This window comes from Ostrea edulis, chromosome 3, assembly GCF_947568905.1.
Source record: "Ostrea edulis chromosome 3, xbOstEdul1.1, whole genome shotgun sequence".
In the NCBI taxonomy this organism is placed as follows: domain Eukaryota; kingdom Metazoa; phylum Mollusca; class Bivalvia; order Ostreida; family Ostreidae; genus Ostrea; species Ostrea edulis.
This window is the reverse complement of record NC_079166.1, coordinates 13,853,892-13,872,466: the sequence shown is the minus strand read 5'-3', so window position 1 is coordinate 13,872,466 and position 18,575 is coordinate 13,853,892. Positions and strand designations below refer to the sequence as shown.

Sequence of the window (18,575 nt, the reverse complement as noted above, 5' to 3'; positions counted from 1 at the left end):
CGCACTGGACATCTAAGTAGCAACACTCAGAAAAGAGGTAGTTTATACCTATTACCAACACCCTTTGGGAGATTGGGGTAAGCGGGGGGTATTCTTAGTGAGCATTGCTCACAGTACCTCTTGTTAAAAATTGTGAAATTCATGGCCCCTGGATCAGGGGTTCTGGTGCTAGGGTGGGGCTCTATAAGTCATATAGTGAAAATGCATTATTTCTTTGAAAATCTTCTTCTCTGTCCTTGGGTATTAAGTAGACAAACCAATAGCATGATTATGATGAGCAAGGATGCCTCTTTCAAAATTATGAAATTTATGGCCTCTGGGTCAGAGGTTCTGGTATTAGGGTGGGGCCCTATTGATCATATAGTGAAAATGCATTTTATTTCTTTGAAAATCTTCTCCTCTGCTGCTGGGTATTAAGTAGACAAACTAATAGTATGATAATGATGATCAAGGATGCTTCTTTCAAAACTGAAATTTATGGCCCCTGGGTCAGGGGTTCTGGTGCAAAGGCGGAGCTGACCACATAGCTATTCAATGTTTCTTCCATCCAAAAGTAAAATTCTTATATTTAAACACAAACCTAATTCAAACATTGGAAAGTTGTTACATGATACTCAGGTGACCTATAAGGCCCCATGGCCTCTTGTTCGTTTTCTTATCAATACAATGACTACATGTCAAAAATAGATAGATTTATTTGGGTTAAAAATCAATGTATTACACAGGGTGATATAAATAGCATTTTACCTGACAAGATCAATGAAATATAAATACATGTTTCCATATACAGTATGCTCGTAAAATATCATGTAATTTCGAAGACTTGAAGTTTATATTAAATAGATACAATGATTATCACAGTATCTTTGTATTGATTTGCACCTAAGGATATCCCATTAAAGCACAGCTGCTTGTTTTCAATGGGGTCCTTATTGTAACAAATAAGTAATAACATCCAAATATGATATCAAGCAAACGATGTAGGCAAGGTTTTAGCAATTATGTATCATCAAGGCACCTTATACAGATATGACAGGTTAAAAAAAAACCTGTATTAAATTTGAAAAATAAACTACCAAAGAATAAAAAACAATGTATCAAAACTATAATTGTTAAAAATCAAAAGTACGATACAAAAGATCTCTATAAACAATATTTGAAATCTTCCAACGGGCGTTTCTTGGCAGAGTGTTTAAAAGATTTCGTAATTGCTTGATGTTAGTTGGCATGTCATGATACTAGGTCTGATCTTGGCACAGTTTGATTGGTGGTAATCTAAAATCGGGACTACTTACAGATTTAGTGTTATAATATTGATCACATTATTCATATACTTGTTAAATTTGTTCTACGATAGACAGGAGCTTTTTTATGTGCAATATTACAAACATGGTTCAATCTCATTTGTTTCACTCTGCTGTCCCCATTTAACAATCTTAAGTATCAAAACATTGTACTTAAATGAATGTCTTGGAGATAAATCTGATATGAATACAATAACCCCGTTCTGATAAATGATTGATTTATGTTTCAGTGCTTTGGGTGATCCAGAGTACCATGAACTACTTGAATAATCTAAATGACAGAGAGCAAGTGCTGCATATAATGAACATTTGCTCTTTTGATCAAAACAAAATCTTGCGTGTGTATACAAACATTTCAGTCTACGGTAGACCTTTTAGGCAATAGTAGATACAATATTTCCACCACACAATTTAGCATCATTATACAAACCAAAATAGTTTACTAGTGTACACTGTGGCAAACCAACAGACGGAGATATCTTTTCATTTCAGTGTACGGTCAACAGTTGATGATATATCATGTATATATAAATACAATGTAGCTACATGTATCTTTAGTACTTCATTTCATACAAATCATAGGTTGGCTATACGGTCCGTTTTTGTTTACAAACTTTCAAGGCACGCAGTCTCTTCCAACACACGCTGCTTTATAACATACGATATATGTTTCAAAACTTGTCGCAAAACATTTGTGTGCTATCTTAGCACGAGAATATTTTAGAAATAGGTACTTTAAGGAACTATATGATACTACGTCAGTATTTGAAAGAAACAGAAATGGGTGTAAAGAAGCCTTTGCATATATATTGCAGAACCTCATTTGTATAGAATACTTTATAGGTTGATTGGGGTCGTTGATTTAGTGAAAGTTCAAACCTTAGGCTAATAATCGTTTTAAAAGTAGTTTTATACATCACCAACTTCAATTCAGTAGTCTCAGTAGTTTTACCCTTTTCCTTTGGGCGGAGGTGTGTGTGTGCGTGCGTGCATGTGTGTGTATGTGTGTGCGTGCGTGCGTGCGTGTGTGTGTGTTTGCTTTATGGTTAAAACAAACTTAATATTAAAACTAATTAAGATTCTTCAAGTGAATGTCAGTAATTTTCGTGTCCATTCTATTCAGACCTCGACAATGGAGGGATTCTTCTAGTGACTGTTAGTAATTCTGGTGTCCATTCTATTCAGACCTCGATGATTCCCCGATTTGTATCTCTTCTCTCTGAATTAAGAATATCTTCCACCATTTCACACAGGCAAGCTCTGTAGTTCCTAGTGTTGTGACGTTTGGAGGCGCTCTCTGGCAAAGATGTCCAATTAATCAGGCCATTGGTCAGCTGCAAGTCCCTCAATTTCCCATTAAACAAATCATCCGTTGTTTTCTATCGAAGGAAAAAAGTATATAGACATGCACTACTAGTATCAGTGTCCCACTGCATTAATTAACTTATTTTGAATACTAAATTATCTTGAATACTAATTTATTTTGAATATTAACTTATATTGAATACCATCCATATACAATACATTTGTTACAATAAATTTGAAATCAAGTTCACTATATTTTCGTTACTCATTGTAAATTCAATCATCCACAAATATGATGCTTTAAGTGCATGTGAGTTTATACTTTGACTTTGCACATTTAATGTAAAGGTGAAGGTTCTGGGTAAACCATACCTTGATCTCTTCTTCACTTAAGGCCGGTCTCATTTTCTCTAGCACAAGACAAATATATTTCTGTAAAGCAAAACAAATGATGAATACACCTATAAGCAATACATTAAAATTAGCGGGTTTTATTCTTACATACACGTATTACACATGACTGTATATTCACTTACCCGACACTCTGAGGCATCATACTTAAAGATGTTGAGCTGATGAACATCGTTAAGAAATCTAAACAATTAACATCTCGTTCTACTTTGAATACAATTCCATACATTTCTGATAGTCTAAAAGGATACAGAGGGTTTGGAAACAGAACTGTTATCAAAGAAAATCAAGCATTTACTCGTCGTGTAGAACTCTACGTTGAGACGGAGTAACACGGGGTGAATTGATGAGGAAAGCTGTAAAATAAATAGATATTACTAGTTCATTATCAAAGCTGTAAAATAAATAGATATTACTAGTTCATTATCAAAGCTGTAAAATAAATAGATATTACTAGTTAATTATCAAAGCTGTAAAATAAATAGATATTACTAGTTCATTATTAAAGCTGTAAAATAGATAGATGTTACTAGTTCATTATTAACGCTGTAAAATAGATAGATATTACTAGTTCGTTATTAAAGCTGTAAAATAGATCAATATTACTAGTTCATTATCAAAGCTGTAAAATAGATAAATATTACTAGTTCATTATCAAAGCTGTAAAATAGATAAATATTACTAGTTCATTATCAAAGCTGTAAAATAGATAGATATTACTAGTTCATTATCAAAGCTGTAAAATAGATAGATATTACTAGTTCATTATCAAAGCTGTAAAATAGATAGATATTACTAGTTCATTAATAAAGCTGTAAAATAGATAGATATTACTAGTTCATTATTAACGCTGTAAAATAGATAGATATTACTAGTTCATTATTAACGCTGTAAAATAGATAAATATTACTAGTTCATTATCAAAGCTGTAAAATAGATAGATATTACTAGTTCATTATTAAAACTGTAAAATAGATAAATATTACTAGTTCATTATCAAAGCTATAAAATAGATAAATATTACTAGTTCATTAATAAAGCTGTAAAATAGATAGATATTACTAGTTCATTATCAAAGCTGTAAAATAGATAAATATTACTAGTTCATTATTAAAGCTGTAAAATAGATAAATATTACTAGTTCATTATTAAAGCTGTAAAATAGATAAATATTACAATTGTACTAGTTCATTATTAAAGCTGTAAAATAGATAGATATTACTAGTTCATTATCAAAGCTGTAAAAAAGATACATATTACTAGTTCATTATTAAAGCTGTAAAATATATATATATTACTACTGTAGTTAATTATCAAAGCTGTAAAATAAATAGATATTACTAGTTCATTATCAAAGCTGTAAAATAGATAGATATTACTAGTTCATTATTAAAGCTGTAATATAGATGAATATTACTAGTTCATTATTAAAGCTGTAAAATAGATAAATAATATTAGTTCATTATTAAAGCTGTAGAATAGATAATCCATTATTAAAGCTGTAAAATAGATCAATATTATAGCCAGTGGATGTAAACAATATTGATATAACAATTACAGTATGTTGAGAAATATTTCGTCATATATACATACATTAATTTGACTCCACTTTTTGGCACACTGTTTTTCCTTATAATAGCTCTAGCAAGTTTATCGTTAATTCGGATTTCAAACACTTCGGTTAAGCATCACTGAAGAGACATTATTTGTCGAAATGCGCATTTGGTGCATCAGAATTGATGCCGTATAAGTTTTACATACACACCTGTACTTCCATACATTTGTACATAGACAACATATATATAACACATCTAAATACGTCTTTGAAATATATTGACGACAGAAGACTTTTAGACGACCGGTCACACACTTGAAAAAAAAAATCAAAAATGTTATTAGATTTTATATATAGGATTGTATGACATTTTAAACATCAACACTATTACATTTAAGTGTATTTTGATTTTGACAGGGAGAAAAGGAAGAAGAAAGAGGGAGGAAGGGAGAGAAAAGGAATAATTTGCAATCATAATAGGATATTTTTCTAAACAGTTATAGTAATATTCATAACTGTGTGCCTCATAGTAGTATCTATTAATTGGATCTAGACTAACCAGTAGCATTCATGGGAAAATGTACGGCCCAAAATGAGTTATTTATGTTGTTGATATTACGTGTACTGTAGTTTGCAATTGTCAAAGTCTTGATAACACATTAGCTAGTTACATGTAAGAAAAGCCATTTTCACCAACATAAATTTTATATCAGGTATTCTGGATGAAGACGGAGCATTTTACAGTCTCGCTGAATTTCAATCCAAATATAAAATAAAAACAAATTTTCTTGGCTATGCAGGTTTACAAGCTATTATAAAGAAAGTAATGATTAATATAAAAATAATTCCTGAAAAAAATAATTTCAAACCTAGTATACCTACTTATTGAAGAGCATCTTTGTTTCTAAAAAGGACCAAAACCAATCTTCACCTTTCATTCAATGTTCAGAACATATAATTCCATTTGGACAGTTATGTACAATGGGAAAGTTGTTTCTGATTACAAAAGATCAGTGAGAAAATATACATGAACTTCCTTTTAAAAGTACAAAAAGTTCAAAACTACTATGGTTACAGTATAGAGTCATCATCATCATATCCAGTTTATTTGTTGATCAGGCCATCAATTAATCCTCTGTTGAGGGTGGGGCCTGACTGTCCAGTCTTGATCTAAGTCTTCATCTCCATTCCTGTCTGTGATGAGGGTTGACGGAATTCATACCCAGGGCTTTCCTATCCCGCTTCACGACACCCTCCCAAGACAGTTTGGGTCTGCCAGTGGTCATCTCCGCTGGTACGTTCAGTTGTCGGACTTGAGCAATCCAGCCAGTGCTGCGCTCAACGTGCCCCAGCCAACGCAGTCTGCTCTTCTGCATGATGTCTGCGAGGCTTTTTAAGTTGACTTGAGCGAGGAGGGTTTCAAACGGAATGGTCTGCTCAGGCTTCACCAAACAGATCCATCTTATCATTGCTTTGTCGTTACGCTGCAATTTCTTTTTAGTGTTAGCAGAACAGCCCAAGTTTCGGAGCCATACAAAAGCACACTTCTGACACATGAGGAGTATAAACGCCCTCTAGTAGCTGTTGGTAGGTGCTTGTTGGTTAGGATTGGTAGCAGCTCTCTAAACTGTTTCCAGGCAGCCTTGCAACGTGTAGCTGCAACAAGTTCACAGCCTCCACCTGATGACAGCATGTCGACCAGGTAGCAAAAGTCTGTCACCAATACCAACCTCCGTCATTGGTCTGCCATCTATTGGTCTTGCCAGTAAGTAAGTGAGTAAATCAGTATATTCTTACAACTAACATTAATCTCTACAAATACGGGAAAGGGGACTAAAATTATACTCCTTTTGATATATAGAAGAAGAAACTATCTTGCATGTCTTATGGACATGTCCTAAGGTACAGGACCTATTGTCCTCCTTCAAAATCAATGTGAAAACAATGATTTGTACTTCACAATAGATAATGGTTATTCTTGGTTATAAGTTACAATATCTTAATGAACACAATGCTATTTTTATTTCTCTATAGAAAACACTTTATAAACGAGTCGCTACAATTACAAGGACTATTGACTAATCTTATAACGTTAAATTATATAGATACCAAAAATGGTCAAATTGATAACTATAACACCAGAATCTTTTAACCCTACACTTCTTACGGTTTTCATAATTCTGTATTGCTTTAGATTCGAGTCAATTGAAGTTAGTGCTGACCAAATAAAAACAGTTATATTGAAGTATGGTATGGTATACTGGCTATCTGTAAATTATTACAAACTTGGCTCGGAGAAACTAAGCTCGTTTGGTGCAAGGATCTCAGAAGCACAATGCAGATAACCAGAATTAAATGTAGACAACCAGAAGTAAATGACCTCTAAATGTATGGCATATCTATTCCAGGGCGCCAACCTTTTTTAAATATGTGACAAGAAAAGACATATTTTCGGCAATAAGCACGCATAGCGGGTCATACTGAAAATTGTCATTAAATTTCATCGTATGAAATAATGTATACTTCCATGTCCCGAAAGACTCTTAATGGGTGTTCAAAGCAAAATGAATTGTAGAGTAATTCGTATTCTAGAAACATTATGCTTTTGTGTATATTCTCGTGGTCATGTAGGGTTTCCTTGGAACTTAATATATGTCTTGACTTGCAAGACACAATTAAATAGATATTCTCCATCTGACCGAATTTTATTTCTAAGATTAGCTACACTGTTAAAATAATGTGCAGTAAAGTTTCGTGAAAATAAGAAATTTATTACACGATGTCCCAAGGTTACTTAGTTTTCAATATCGAATTTATCCGGCGGGAATCTGGGTTAGAATAGGTCCTCAATACCCCCTTGCTTGTCGTAGAAGGCGACTAAATGGGGCGGTCCTTCGGATGAGACCACAAAAACCGAGGTCCCGTGTCACAGCAGGTGTGACACGATAAAGATCCCTCGCTGCTCAAAGGCCATAAGCGCCGAGCATAGGCCTAAATTTTGTAGCCCTTCACTGGCAGTGGTGACGTCTCCATATGAGTGAAATATTCTCGAAATGGATGTTAAACAATATTCAATCAAGCAATCAATATCGAATTTCTTCACATGACATAGCAAGTATTGTTTATCCTGCAAGGTTCTCATGCCAGGTTTAGCGATTTTACAAGAAAAGTGCAATTGAAGAAATAGAACGTACATCACAAGCTTCATTCGTCGTAAATCTTATGCGATGCTCAATCTCATAAATCCCTTAAGTAATAACAAATAGACAACTGGGCAAACGCATACTCCTGGATACACCAAAGGTGGGATCGGGTACCCAGGAGGAGCAAGCATCCCCTGTCGACCATGTGTTTTAATTATTTCTATTATTATTATCATCATCATTATTATTATTCATTATTATTTTTTCTTTTTGCCTTGATGATGTGGGGATTACATGGTGTGTGTAATATAATGTACAAATCTACAGTGCTCGCGAATATTTGGAAAACTCACGTATATAGGACATAAAGAAGAAATGACTAAAAAAGAAAAGAAAATACTAACACATAGCGCATTTTGCAAATGTGGGGTCTCTTTGGGACATAATCCATTTGGAAGACAACAGTATTGCAGAAGGCAGATCATTCTAAACACAAACAAATACATCGATTTTCTTTTACAAGAATTTGTTGGGTTTTTTTTAATTTGTTTATTCCTTTTTATTTATTTTTCAAATTTTGACGGGAATAAAACTGTCCCTTTGAATTATGTGTACACATTTACTAAATCTCGGGGTTTATAAGACAATTTCATTTTTAATGATCATAGTACTCAATAACCAGTCTATAGAGAAGACAATAATTAATACTTACTCGTCGTCGACAGACATACATAAAACAAAAGGCACATGGGCAAATCCAAACGATAACAACGATGCTGACAGTGTTTAGTGTGTCTTGATCATGTATTTTGCCATCCATGAAATCCAATCCAGCAAAGAAACACGTGGTTCCCAGAAACATCACACACACCAATAGAAAGCGCCATTTAGAAACAAATAATGGATAGTTCCGAATAAGCATTCTGTCATTCAAATCCTTTGTAAGGAAATCATAATGTTTGGCACACTGAAACAGAGAAAATAAACTACACTGAAATGCGTCAACACCGGTAATTAATGAGAAGAGTGAAATGTGAAACTTCGGATAGGTACGGTATGAAAACAACAAGCTTTGAAATATATGTGCATACTAGCAATAAGGTTCGTATATTCTATTTTAACTAGAAAACTTGTTTTTAAATATGATGTACTAGTAGAATTCTCTACCATATAAATGGTATGATCGTCTACCATACAACTGGTAGAATTTTCAAAGATAAAAATAGGTGCTCTATCAACAGATTTTCACATTGATAAATCGGGTTGGTTATGAAATAGTCGTGTTTCTTTGGAAATAATTACTGCTTCCCACATGTCAATAAAAGAAATAAATTGGTATTAGTTGATTCACTGTTACAGAACTGAGATCCATGGTGTTATGTTCATTTTAGACTATGGTATCATAATATCTAGAACACTACATTAAATATTGCCCTTATTTCATTATCACCTTTATAGGATCGAGATCAAAGGAAGCCAATTTCACTTTTTCGTGATCATCCAGGGGCGGAAACCGGTAAGCAAACCCATGCTCCCAAAAATTTGCTTTTGATGCAAACTTCTGGCAAAGAAATGCTCCATTATTTGCATATAACGTCCTTTCTGCAATAAGATAGAAAACGTTTAGTTTGCAACCAAGAAATCTGATTAATGTAAGAGTAATAAGTTTGGTACAATCTTAATTATGTATACATTTCTAATTTGTTTTTAAATAATGTCTTTGTCAGCCATGCTGTAAGTTGCAAACAAATAAATGGATCATATAAGACAAATTGATGGAAGATTGGTATCAGATTAGGATAAAGGCACATTTTATCATCTGATGTTTAAGCCATTTCGTTTCAGGAAAAAAAGGTTTTAAAGTTGTTATGTGGATTTAGAATTAGAAGGTTGAATTCTGATGTAAGAAGAAAATTGCATCACTAAAAGTAATATAACTCTACAAATTGGCTGACAAAAGGAAATGTACATGTATATAAATAATTACTTACCACTACTATTTCTGAATAAAGGATCAATGGAACCTATTTGAAAAATATAAAAACATCATATCATTACACCTTATTTAGAGGTAGAAATGACATTATTTAGATACTAATGCTGTCAGACTGGTATTGGCCGAACGTACATTGAATGCTAAAGTTACATGAATTGATTTACATCAGAAGCAGTCGGGATTATTCCCAAGATAAAAAAGTACACGTTTCGTTAATAGAAAAAGTAGGTGTTTGACTAACTGTTTGTTTGATTTACATCCCATCGAGAATTTTTCGCTCATATTGAGGCATTACCAGCTGTAGGTGAAGTACCACAAATTTAGACCTATGGTTAGCGCTCTGAGGCAGTGAGGTTTTTTTTTTTATCGTGTCAACGCCTGCCGCGACACGGGACCTGTGTGGTTAAGGTTATACCCGAAAGACCCGTGATTCTCACTTCGAAATGACGAGCGTTTGGCAAAGGAGCAACCACTATCTATGTCTATGTCTTACGTGCAAGGTGAAGATAAGGAACAGTGATCAATCTCATAACTTTGACGCGGCCATGGCATGAGCGGGGATCGAACTCACGACCCCCCGTTTAAGAAAATAAATATCTACCACTGAGCTACCGAGACCGCGTAAGAAGAGGAAAACAATAAATGAGTTATTCTTCACCTAGACCGACAAACCATATCTCGAAGTTATTTAGAAGGAAATGTTGAATATTTTACATTAATTTTGATTTTTACGTTTTTCAAAGGTCTTTTAATAGGCGACAGAATTTCATCTCTATTATGAATTCTGTCGAAAATTATGCCAGACGATGGACTATAAATGAAAAAGAAGAACTTCATACATTTTCAGAATGGGTTAAAAGCATAAGAGGAATATTAAAATCCCGCATTAAACATATTAAAACAAAACTATGCACCATCTATCCTTCTGTGTTTAGTAAACCAGAAATGATAAAAGAATTAGATAGGTTACATGATATACGGATGTATATTTAATTGCTGGGATAAAATTTAGAAATTCAATTTGAAATGTAGGATTATTTCCCTCATACATACAGTACCAACCACACCCAAACTGACACCCAAGCAGTCCCAGAAAGCAGTCCCGGGGATTGCTTTGGGACTGCTTTCTCAAAAGGTGGGACTGCTCTAAAAAGCAATCCCAGTGGTCCCAGCACTCCCCGGGACTGCTTTGTTTATCCAAGCGTGAATGATTCACGTGATGTTATGATTGACAAGAAAGCCCCGTCCACCGTGTATTCAGAATATACACAAATCACTTCAGTAGTTTTTTTTTCACCGCTTACTGACGCACTTTCATTAGAGAACTTGAAAAAATAATGGATGGAAATAGAATAACAAGAATTTATCATTACATTCAGCGGCGGCTAATTATATGAAATCATGAATATTAAACATTTGTACAGAGGCGTTTTCACATGAAAACAAAACACACACTAACAAACAAACAAATGCACATACGTTGTAAACACACTTAAATACTTTGGTAAAAGCACAGTATTCTGTCTTTGAAGTCATGGGAAATGGTGGATTGATAGGTCCACAAGTACATTGTACCTTTATATTTTTTCTACTTTGTAACTAAGTCTAAATTAGTGTCTTAACCACATCAATTTGATTTATGATGTGCACATGTACACGCACATGTATGCCCTTTTTTATAAAAAGCAGATTTTACATGATTGTGAACAATTTACTCCTTGTTCTTTTTCCACTAAATCATGATTTTACGTAACAATTTAAAAGTATGTGTACTTCAGTGATATTTTCATGTAAAAAAAAAAAAATTAAATAATTATCTGTCAGCGCCCGCTTTGGCCTTTGTGGCATCTTCGGTGTTGGGTTTTCTAACCCAGAATGATAAATCACTCTTTTCGGATTCAATTAGAATTTGCTTTATTAATTTTAATTGGTCAATAACATTTGAAAAATGAAATCCATTAGACCATTTATTAGATAGACGAGTTTATAGATGATTCTTGAGGGGAGAAGGGCTATGGGGTCGGAAGCTTTGATCTGAAGGGGGAAGCTACTCAGGTATACTGTGTCCATGGAGACGGGATACATAAAATGCTGTCGTGTGTTTCCAGGTGTCAAAACAGGGATATCATGAGTAGCAAAAGAGCAATTATTGTTAAATGTTGTCGTCGGTAACGCCTTGAACACGTCGATTTGGGAACATGCACTTTACAAACACTGTTCCTTCGATTTCAGGTTAAAACAACACGTACATATACACTTTGATTGTAATCTTCATAATTATTTAAATCTGTCTAAATGTTCTGAAATTAAAGAATTTTACAATGCTGGCAATAACTAACCCATATCTAACCAATCATTTACAACTTTAAAATACGTGAACACGTAAGTGGAAAGCCGTTTTTGCTAGTTTAATATAGACGATAAGTGAATAAATCATTTAGGCGACACAGTTATTTCAAAAACCCAGTCAAGAAATCAATATACTTATGCAACATAATAACATTTCCTTTTTATCAATCATACCTTTGTACTTGACCTTTGTATTTGGGAGAGGGCCTACATAGGCTCTGCCTGTTTCCCAATCCTGTTGAGTTTCTCTGTGGTGGCGCCGGAATTTATTCCGGATTTGGTTCGGTTATTAGATTGTTTACAGTTTGATCCGGCATAGGCCATGCTTGTTTTTATAGCAAAAGTTGATTTGTGTTTTGGTGTTTGTGCCCCTAAAGAGTAAGTACAGTGTATATTTGTTGTCATGTAGCATGTAATTAGTTATAACACATATGCATTTATATTATTAGTTAAGCTCATGACTGTTTTCATGATTTGAAATGTGCGTTATTATTTTTGTTCGAGTATGGTGTGCCATGAATGTCATTATTTTGTTGTTTTGATATTCAGCGTTAGCGTGTTGATTGAATACTGTCTTGTGATATTGTAATATGTAATTAATATTGTTCTTACATGTATGTTTCAGTTTCCACCCTCGGTGAGAGAGGTTTGTGAGCACTGAGCTGACCAATAAACATTTTCTCAAATTTTGTTGTGTCATATGCTTACATTCTCAATAAAATATGTTTAAAATAAAAAAAAAATTAAAAACATAATTTTCAGAACCCAACATACACTTCAAATGTATGAAATATGAACAAAAATAAACAATGAAAAACAACAACAAAACTGCCTGACAGAACATGGACGTCAATTGATTTTACGTTGTGAATTTGTGGTTATCAGACTTATAAACTCTGCATGTATCTTTTTTCACTCGTATTCATAAACTATCATTTTGTTATAAATTCATGAAAAAGTGTCACATAAATATTTTGAATATGTGCTGTTTTCGTGTATAATGTATTCTCTTTTTTCTTTAATTATACTCTACGTCATTTATCTTCAATTTCGACTACCGTATTGACGCGCTCCAGCGATTATCGACAATTTTGATTGATAATCTCACTGTCGGCTTAGCTCCTCCCACTAGTTATTTTAACCCCGCCTACTGGGACCGCTGGGACTGCTTTTCGGTTTGTTTACTGGGACTGCTTTGGGACTGCTCTGGTTGGGTCTGGTTAGTGTCGTAGCTCTGATCCTTGGACGAATTTGGCTCTATATTTTGGCACTCTGTTTTTCCTTTTAGCTCTTACAAGTTTATTGTTATTTCGGATTTCCAAAGTTTCGGCTTGAGCATCACTGAAGAGACATTACTTGTCGAAATGTGCATCTGGTGCATCAAAATTGGTACCGTATAATTTTTACATTATGACCCCTGGGTCGAGGCCTCTGCTGGTGGACTGTTAGTCCCCGAAGGTCTCTACAGCCCAATAGCTAAGTACTTCGTTACTAGCTTGAAAATACGGATGTATATATAATTTCTGCGATGAAATTTAGAAATTCATTTGAAAATTAAGGCTTATTTCCCTCGTGCATAGCTCTGATCCTTGGACGAATTTGGCTCCAGTTGTTGGCACTCTGTTTTTCCTTTTAGGTCTTATAAGTTTATTGTTATTTCGGATTTCCAAAATTTCGGCTTCAGCATCACTGAAGAGACATTACTTGTCGAAATGCGCATCTGGTGCATCAAAATTGGTACTGTAAACGTTTTACATGAGGGATATGTTTTGGTTCCAGCTGACAAAGCTTTTAACAACATTATCTTTGTAAGACTCATTATTACAACTGCCGTTTCAAAAGATGACATTCTTCAAAACCATGCTTCAGTTTTAGACACATTTAATATCCCAGTCAATGGGTCCAATGAATATCAGTTACTGCATCTATACTGGATTCCTAAACTACATAAAAACTCTTACAAACAAAGATTCATTGCTGGATCCAGTAAGTGCTCTACCAAGCCCCTCTCTTTACTCCTCACGAAAATATTAACAGCTGTGAAGGGGAAACTTCAAACTTCAAACTCACTGTGCGACTACATATGCCAGAAGTGGTGTTAGTTAATCAAATGTGGATTCCAAAAAATTCTAAAGAACTTTTAGTAAACTTTGACTCGCAAAACTTTTCCCAAATCAATAACATTAAAACCTATGACTTTTCAACGCTTTACACGACCGTTCCTCACGATAAGTTAAAGACTAGACGTTTGACATCATAAACATTGCTTCTTCAACAAAAATGGAAAAAGGAAATATTCATACCTAGAGATCAGTAATCCAAAAAATTACTTTGCTAAACGCCACCCTGATTCCACGTACAAGTACTCTGAAGTTGAAATAAAAAATATGCTACAGTTCCTCATTGACAATATCTTCGTGGTCTTTGGTGATCAGGTCTTCCAACAGTCTGTTGGAATTTCAATGGGCACGAATTGTGCTCCTTTGTTAACTGACCTGTTTCAATATTCATATGAAGCAGAATTTATTCAACAACTTCTATGTGAGAAGAAAAAATATCTTGCTGTGGCCTTTAATTCGACAATTAGATATATCGAAGACGTATTGTCTATTAATGATAATAACTTTCATTCATATGTCAATTCGATATATCCCTGTGAGCTCGAAATAAAAGACACCACAGAGTCGTCCACTTCTGCTTCATACTTAGATATTTTATTGAGAGTAGGCGTTAACGGCAAACATTATTAGGCGTTGATGTAAATATATTCTTCGTAACCTTACGAATGTTGTACGCATATTATATGTTTGATCATTTTTGTTTCCTGTGTGTAATGCCTACTGATACTGTGACACACGTTGATTAGTCTTTTGTATAGAAAAAGTTGACAAATTCGAGCTGCTCTTTAGTGTTGTCAATTTTGGCATATGTGCAATTAGATAGCGTAGTCCTGAAGTTGGAAATTATTTCGGTTCTCGGTGATAATCGTGAATTTCCGTTGTCTTTCCATAATGGTATATCAAAATTTGACAATCATGTAGACTTGACATTGTTGACTTGTAACTTGTCTGATGCGATGTTGTAAGGTACAATTATGTAAATACTAAGTCTACAAACGGAAATACTGTAGGAATGACCGGTATATATTAAGTATGACTAGATAAAATTGTCTCATAAATATCTGACTGCATTTTCACATCATCGGTTATGATCTCATAAAAACTCATATTCAATGAGCACCACCAAACTAGATCTTGCAGTACGCTGTGTGTAACATGTGCACAATTATTCTAGAAATAATAAATCACACACATAATGAGAGAAGTTGAAATAAAGAATGATTGATTGTTTAGATGTTTTTCGCCACATTCAACAATTTTTCAGTTATATAGTGGCTCCCAGTTTTTGTTGGTGGAAGAGAGAACCCAGATACAATGTACCCGGGAAGAGACCACCGACCTTCCGAAAGTAAACTGGGTAACTTTCTCACTTACCGGCGCGAGCGGGATTCGAACGGCAGAGATGAGAGAAATAAAGAATGAAACTTAAAAACTTAAAAAAAAATATACATGGCAAAGTAGACAAACAATATACAATACATACATATGTAACCATACACATACAGTAACATACAATTATCATAAACATTAACACCATATGAAGCATGACACAGCTCCTAGAAATATAACCATCAGGTTTACGTGGATAACAAAGCAATATCATTTTAAAGGGTCATGTACACGATTTGAGCAGAACATTTTCAAATCTTACTTTTCCATATTTAGTGTTTACAATGCTTGTCAAAGGTATTTCTAATGGTCAGCAAACATTTGAGATTCAGAGCTTACAGTTCTTTGCTATGTAAACAATATAATAGTAAAATGTTCGTTAAAACCAAAATTTTCAATTCACAAGATAATTATGAACACAATTAAACCGTTTCTAGTGTTTGCCGAATCTTTTTAATTTTTGAACATTATACATCTTTATATAGAGAAGTGTAAAATAAGAAATCAAACGTTGACACAAATGAAGAGTACATCACTGAGGTATACATTTCCGGGAAACATAACTTACACCTCTTGAGTCACAAACACACATAGCTCAACTGAGAAATGAACATGGTTGCATGTTTGGATTAACAAGCTTACATGCTTAGAATCTTTAATACGATTACCTCAATAGATAAAGCTTGATGACATGACCTTCAAAGAATACACCGCTTGTCAAACAGTATATTGATTTTCTTGTCTTCTGATAATAGAATGTCCCTCTAAGTGAAAGGTATAGTGCAAAGGGTCCTATTGATTTTCTTGAATTTAAGATTACAGTTGGAAGTTTAGATTTGAATTACTTTTTCCGTGGTCATAAAAAATGTGTAAACCCTTCTCCAATAAATAAATAGATAAAAGACGTCCTTCTCTATTAGAACACTTCCGCGGTAAAAGACATCTGTCCCGCAAAAACGCACGCGACTTCTCAAATCTTATAAACAGCCTATAATGAATACCCTTCACCCAAGGGTGATCTGTACCAGGGTTGTCTGGAATTGGCGCTGTGGGTCTGAAGAAGATAAAAACGTAAAAAGTTGACAACGACGACAACGGATAAATTTCAATCAGAAAGCTCAATTTAGCTTTCAGTTTAGGGGAGTTATAAAGTATAGAAGGCGTCAAATATTCTGATGTTTTTTTATTGACAACTGACACACAAAATGGCGACAGATAGTTAATTAACAAATGATACTTTACCTGAATGCACAAATGCTTCGTGTATCTTTGCAGGTACATCAAGCTCTCTCTGTGCATCGATATAAACCAAGGACTTCAAAAACGGAGGTAATTTACCATCCAGTGGCCGAAGCATCAATGGGATTACATTCAAGTCTGATAAATCTGTGAACGATAACTCGCAGGCCTCCCGTGCCTCCTGAACGCACCAGTGGCTTTTTGTATAATTCGGACTTAGAATTATGAGAACTTTGACACTGCTCCGCATTTCATCCGCGATGTTATCATCAATATGTTTTCCAGGGATGAAATCACGCTCGAAATTCATACATTTCATGTGAAATCTTTGTTCCATATGATCACATATCTTGATTGCATCGTCCCTATCCTCTGAACTGTAGGATACAAACAAATGGTATTTCTTATCCGTCGGCAGTGGAACCGATTCCTTTAGGACATCTTGTTTCGGCATCGGATCATTCAGTGCCTCATATGATAATATCCCGATACTCATTCCTTCATCTTGTTTGAAAAACTGCTCGTTTTCTAATTCATTTTCAAGTAATGCATAAGACATTTTCGAAAGTAGATACAGGCTCTATACAGCTTGTTAACTTCTATTTTTAGTCCAGTCTGTCAGATTTTAGGAAATACTCGAAATGTCCTTCCGTTTATAATCTCAAAATCGATATCAAAAGTATGGATTCGCTGAATAGCCATTTTCTTAATTTTTCTCTTGTCTAAAGATTGTTGCATCGTGCTTCAAAATCAAAATCGGTAAGATCGGGGTGTAGTTCTGTTATTCATAATATCTTACAGTTATCAGAATAGTCATTATGTTTATAGCGACATACACATAAGACCAATTTGATCAATTTAAGATCAACAAATGAACATAACGAACAGTGATGAATCTCATGCATAATATAAAGGTTAGAAAATTGAGGAAAGGTCTAACAGGGACCCCTGGAAATACCAGAGGTGGGATACTATTAGGAATAAACAACCCCCTGTTGAACTGTCACACGCTCCGTTGTGTTTGCTATTGCTCTAAGGTGTAGTTCTACTGAGTTGACATATGAATTGATGTTTAAAAGTAGCATAATTATATTTAAAAAAATATTGCAGATGGAATCGTCTAATTTATAAGTAAACTAATGCAGTTTTTCAGAAATTGAAAAGTACACTTTGCAGGCTTGTTCTCAAAAATGGAAATTACTGCATGCAATACAATAATAGTTGGATGGAATTTCATGTTTTTTATGGTTTTACCCATGTCTATACCAGTAAATCTTTGCTTGCGTTGTACTATAATATTCATTTGTTATAGACGTTTATATTATCTGAGACAAATTGTTAATGGGTTTTGTTCCCTGAAGTTGAAAGGTATATGTGCCGTATTAAACAATATTTTGTTCGAATGATAAAAGTCAGACCAAAATTTTGTCAGAATGATAAACTGAAAAATGATGCGATTAGACAATTGTGACAAATTATATAAGGGTGTTAAAGGAGTACTATTCTACTCAATGTAATGAGAAAACGATGACTTTCTAATGCATATTTATGAAGGAAATACGTTTACGGTGGATGTGGGCAACCGTGCGAGAAATTATGATTAGAAACACCAGGTGAGATAGGGAATTCGTTTACCGTATGTAATCGTACTGAATGGTGATTTCATGTTAATCATGGAATTTAACTCCCCCGCCATCGCTCAAAGTGGCTATATCTACTCTGTTTCTGTCTGACTGCTTTTTATCGCTGAATGTGTCCTGCAAA

The 18,575-nt window shown here is 34.2% G+C and overlaps 1 protein-coding gene and 1 long non-coding RNA gene across 2 annotated transcripts; one reads left to right on the top strand and one right to left on the bottom strand.

The window, feature by feature from the left end:
- Window positions 1–677: 677 nt before the first annotated feature.
- On the bottom strand, window positions 678–17,515 carry LOC125674820 (uncharacterized). Its single transcript, XM_048912123.2, has 8 exons — window positions 16,815–17,515; window positions 9,710–9,742; window positions 9,169–9,320; window positions 8,431–8,685; window positions 3,272–3,376; window positions 3,146–3,181; window positions 2,982–3,041; window positions 678–2,683 (listed from the first exon to the last, which is right to left on the bottom strand). The coding sequence occupies exons 1-8, from the start codon at window positions 17,368–17,370 to the stop codon at window positions 2,486–2,488; spliced, it is 1,395 nt and encodes a 464-aa protein (XP_048768080.1). The 5' UTR covers window positions 17,371–17,515; the 3' UTR covers window positions 678–2,485.
- LOC130053249 (uncharacterized) lies at window positions 12,274–13,046 on the top strand. The gene is made up of 2 exons (XR_008801776.1): window positions 12,274–12,441; window positions 12,689–13,046. It is a non-coding gene; the product is annotated as an uncharacterized LOC130053249 (long non-coding RNA).
- Window positions 17,516–18,575: the final 1,060 nt, after the last annotated feature.

Excerpts from the sequence above, each read along its gene's own strand:
- LOC125674820 (XM_048912123.2), bottom strand. The coding sequence starts at position 17,370 with ATGTCTTATGCATTACTTGAAAATGAATTAGAAAACGAGCAGTTTTTC. Across the intron at positions 3,182-3,271 it reads GTTCTGTTTCCAAACCCTCT|CTCAACATCTTTAAGTATGA; the intron begins GTATCCTTTTAG and ends GATGTTCATCAG. Across the intron at positions 3,042-3,145 it reads ATGATGCCTCAGAGTGTCGG|AAATATATTTGTCTTGTGCT; the intron begins GTAAGTGAATAT and ends TTTGCTTTACAG.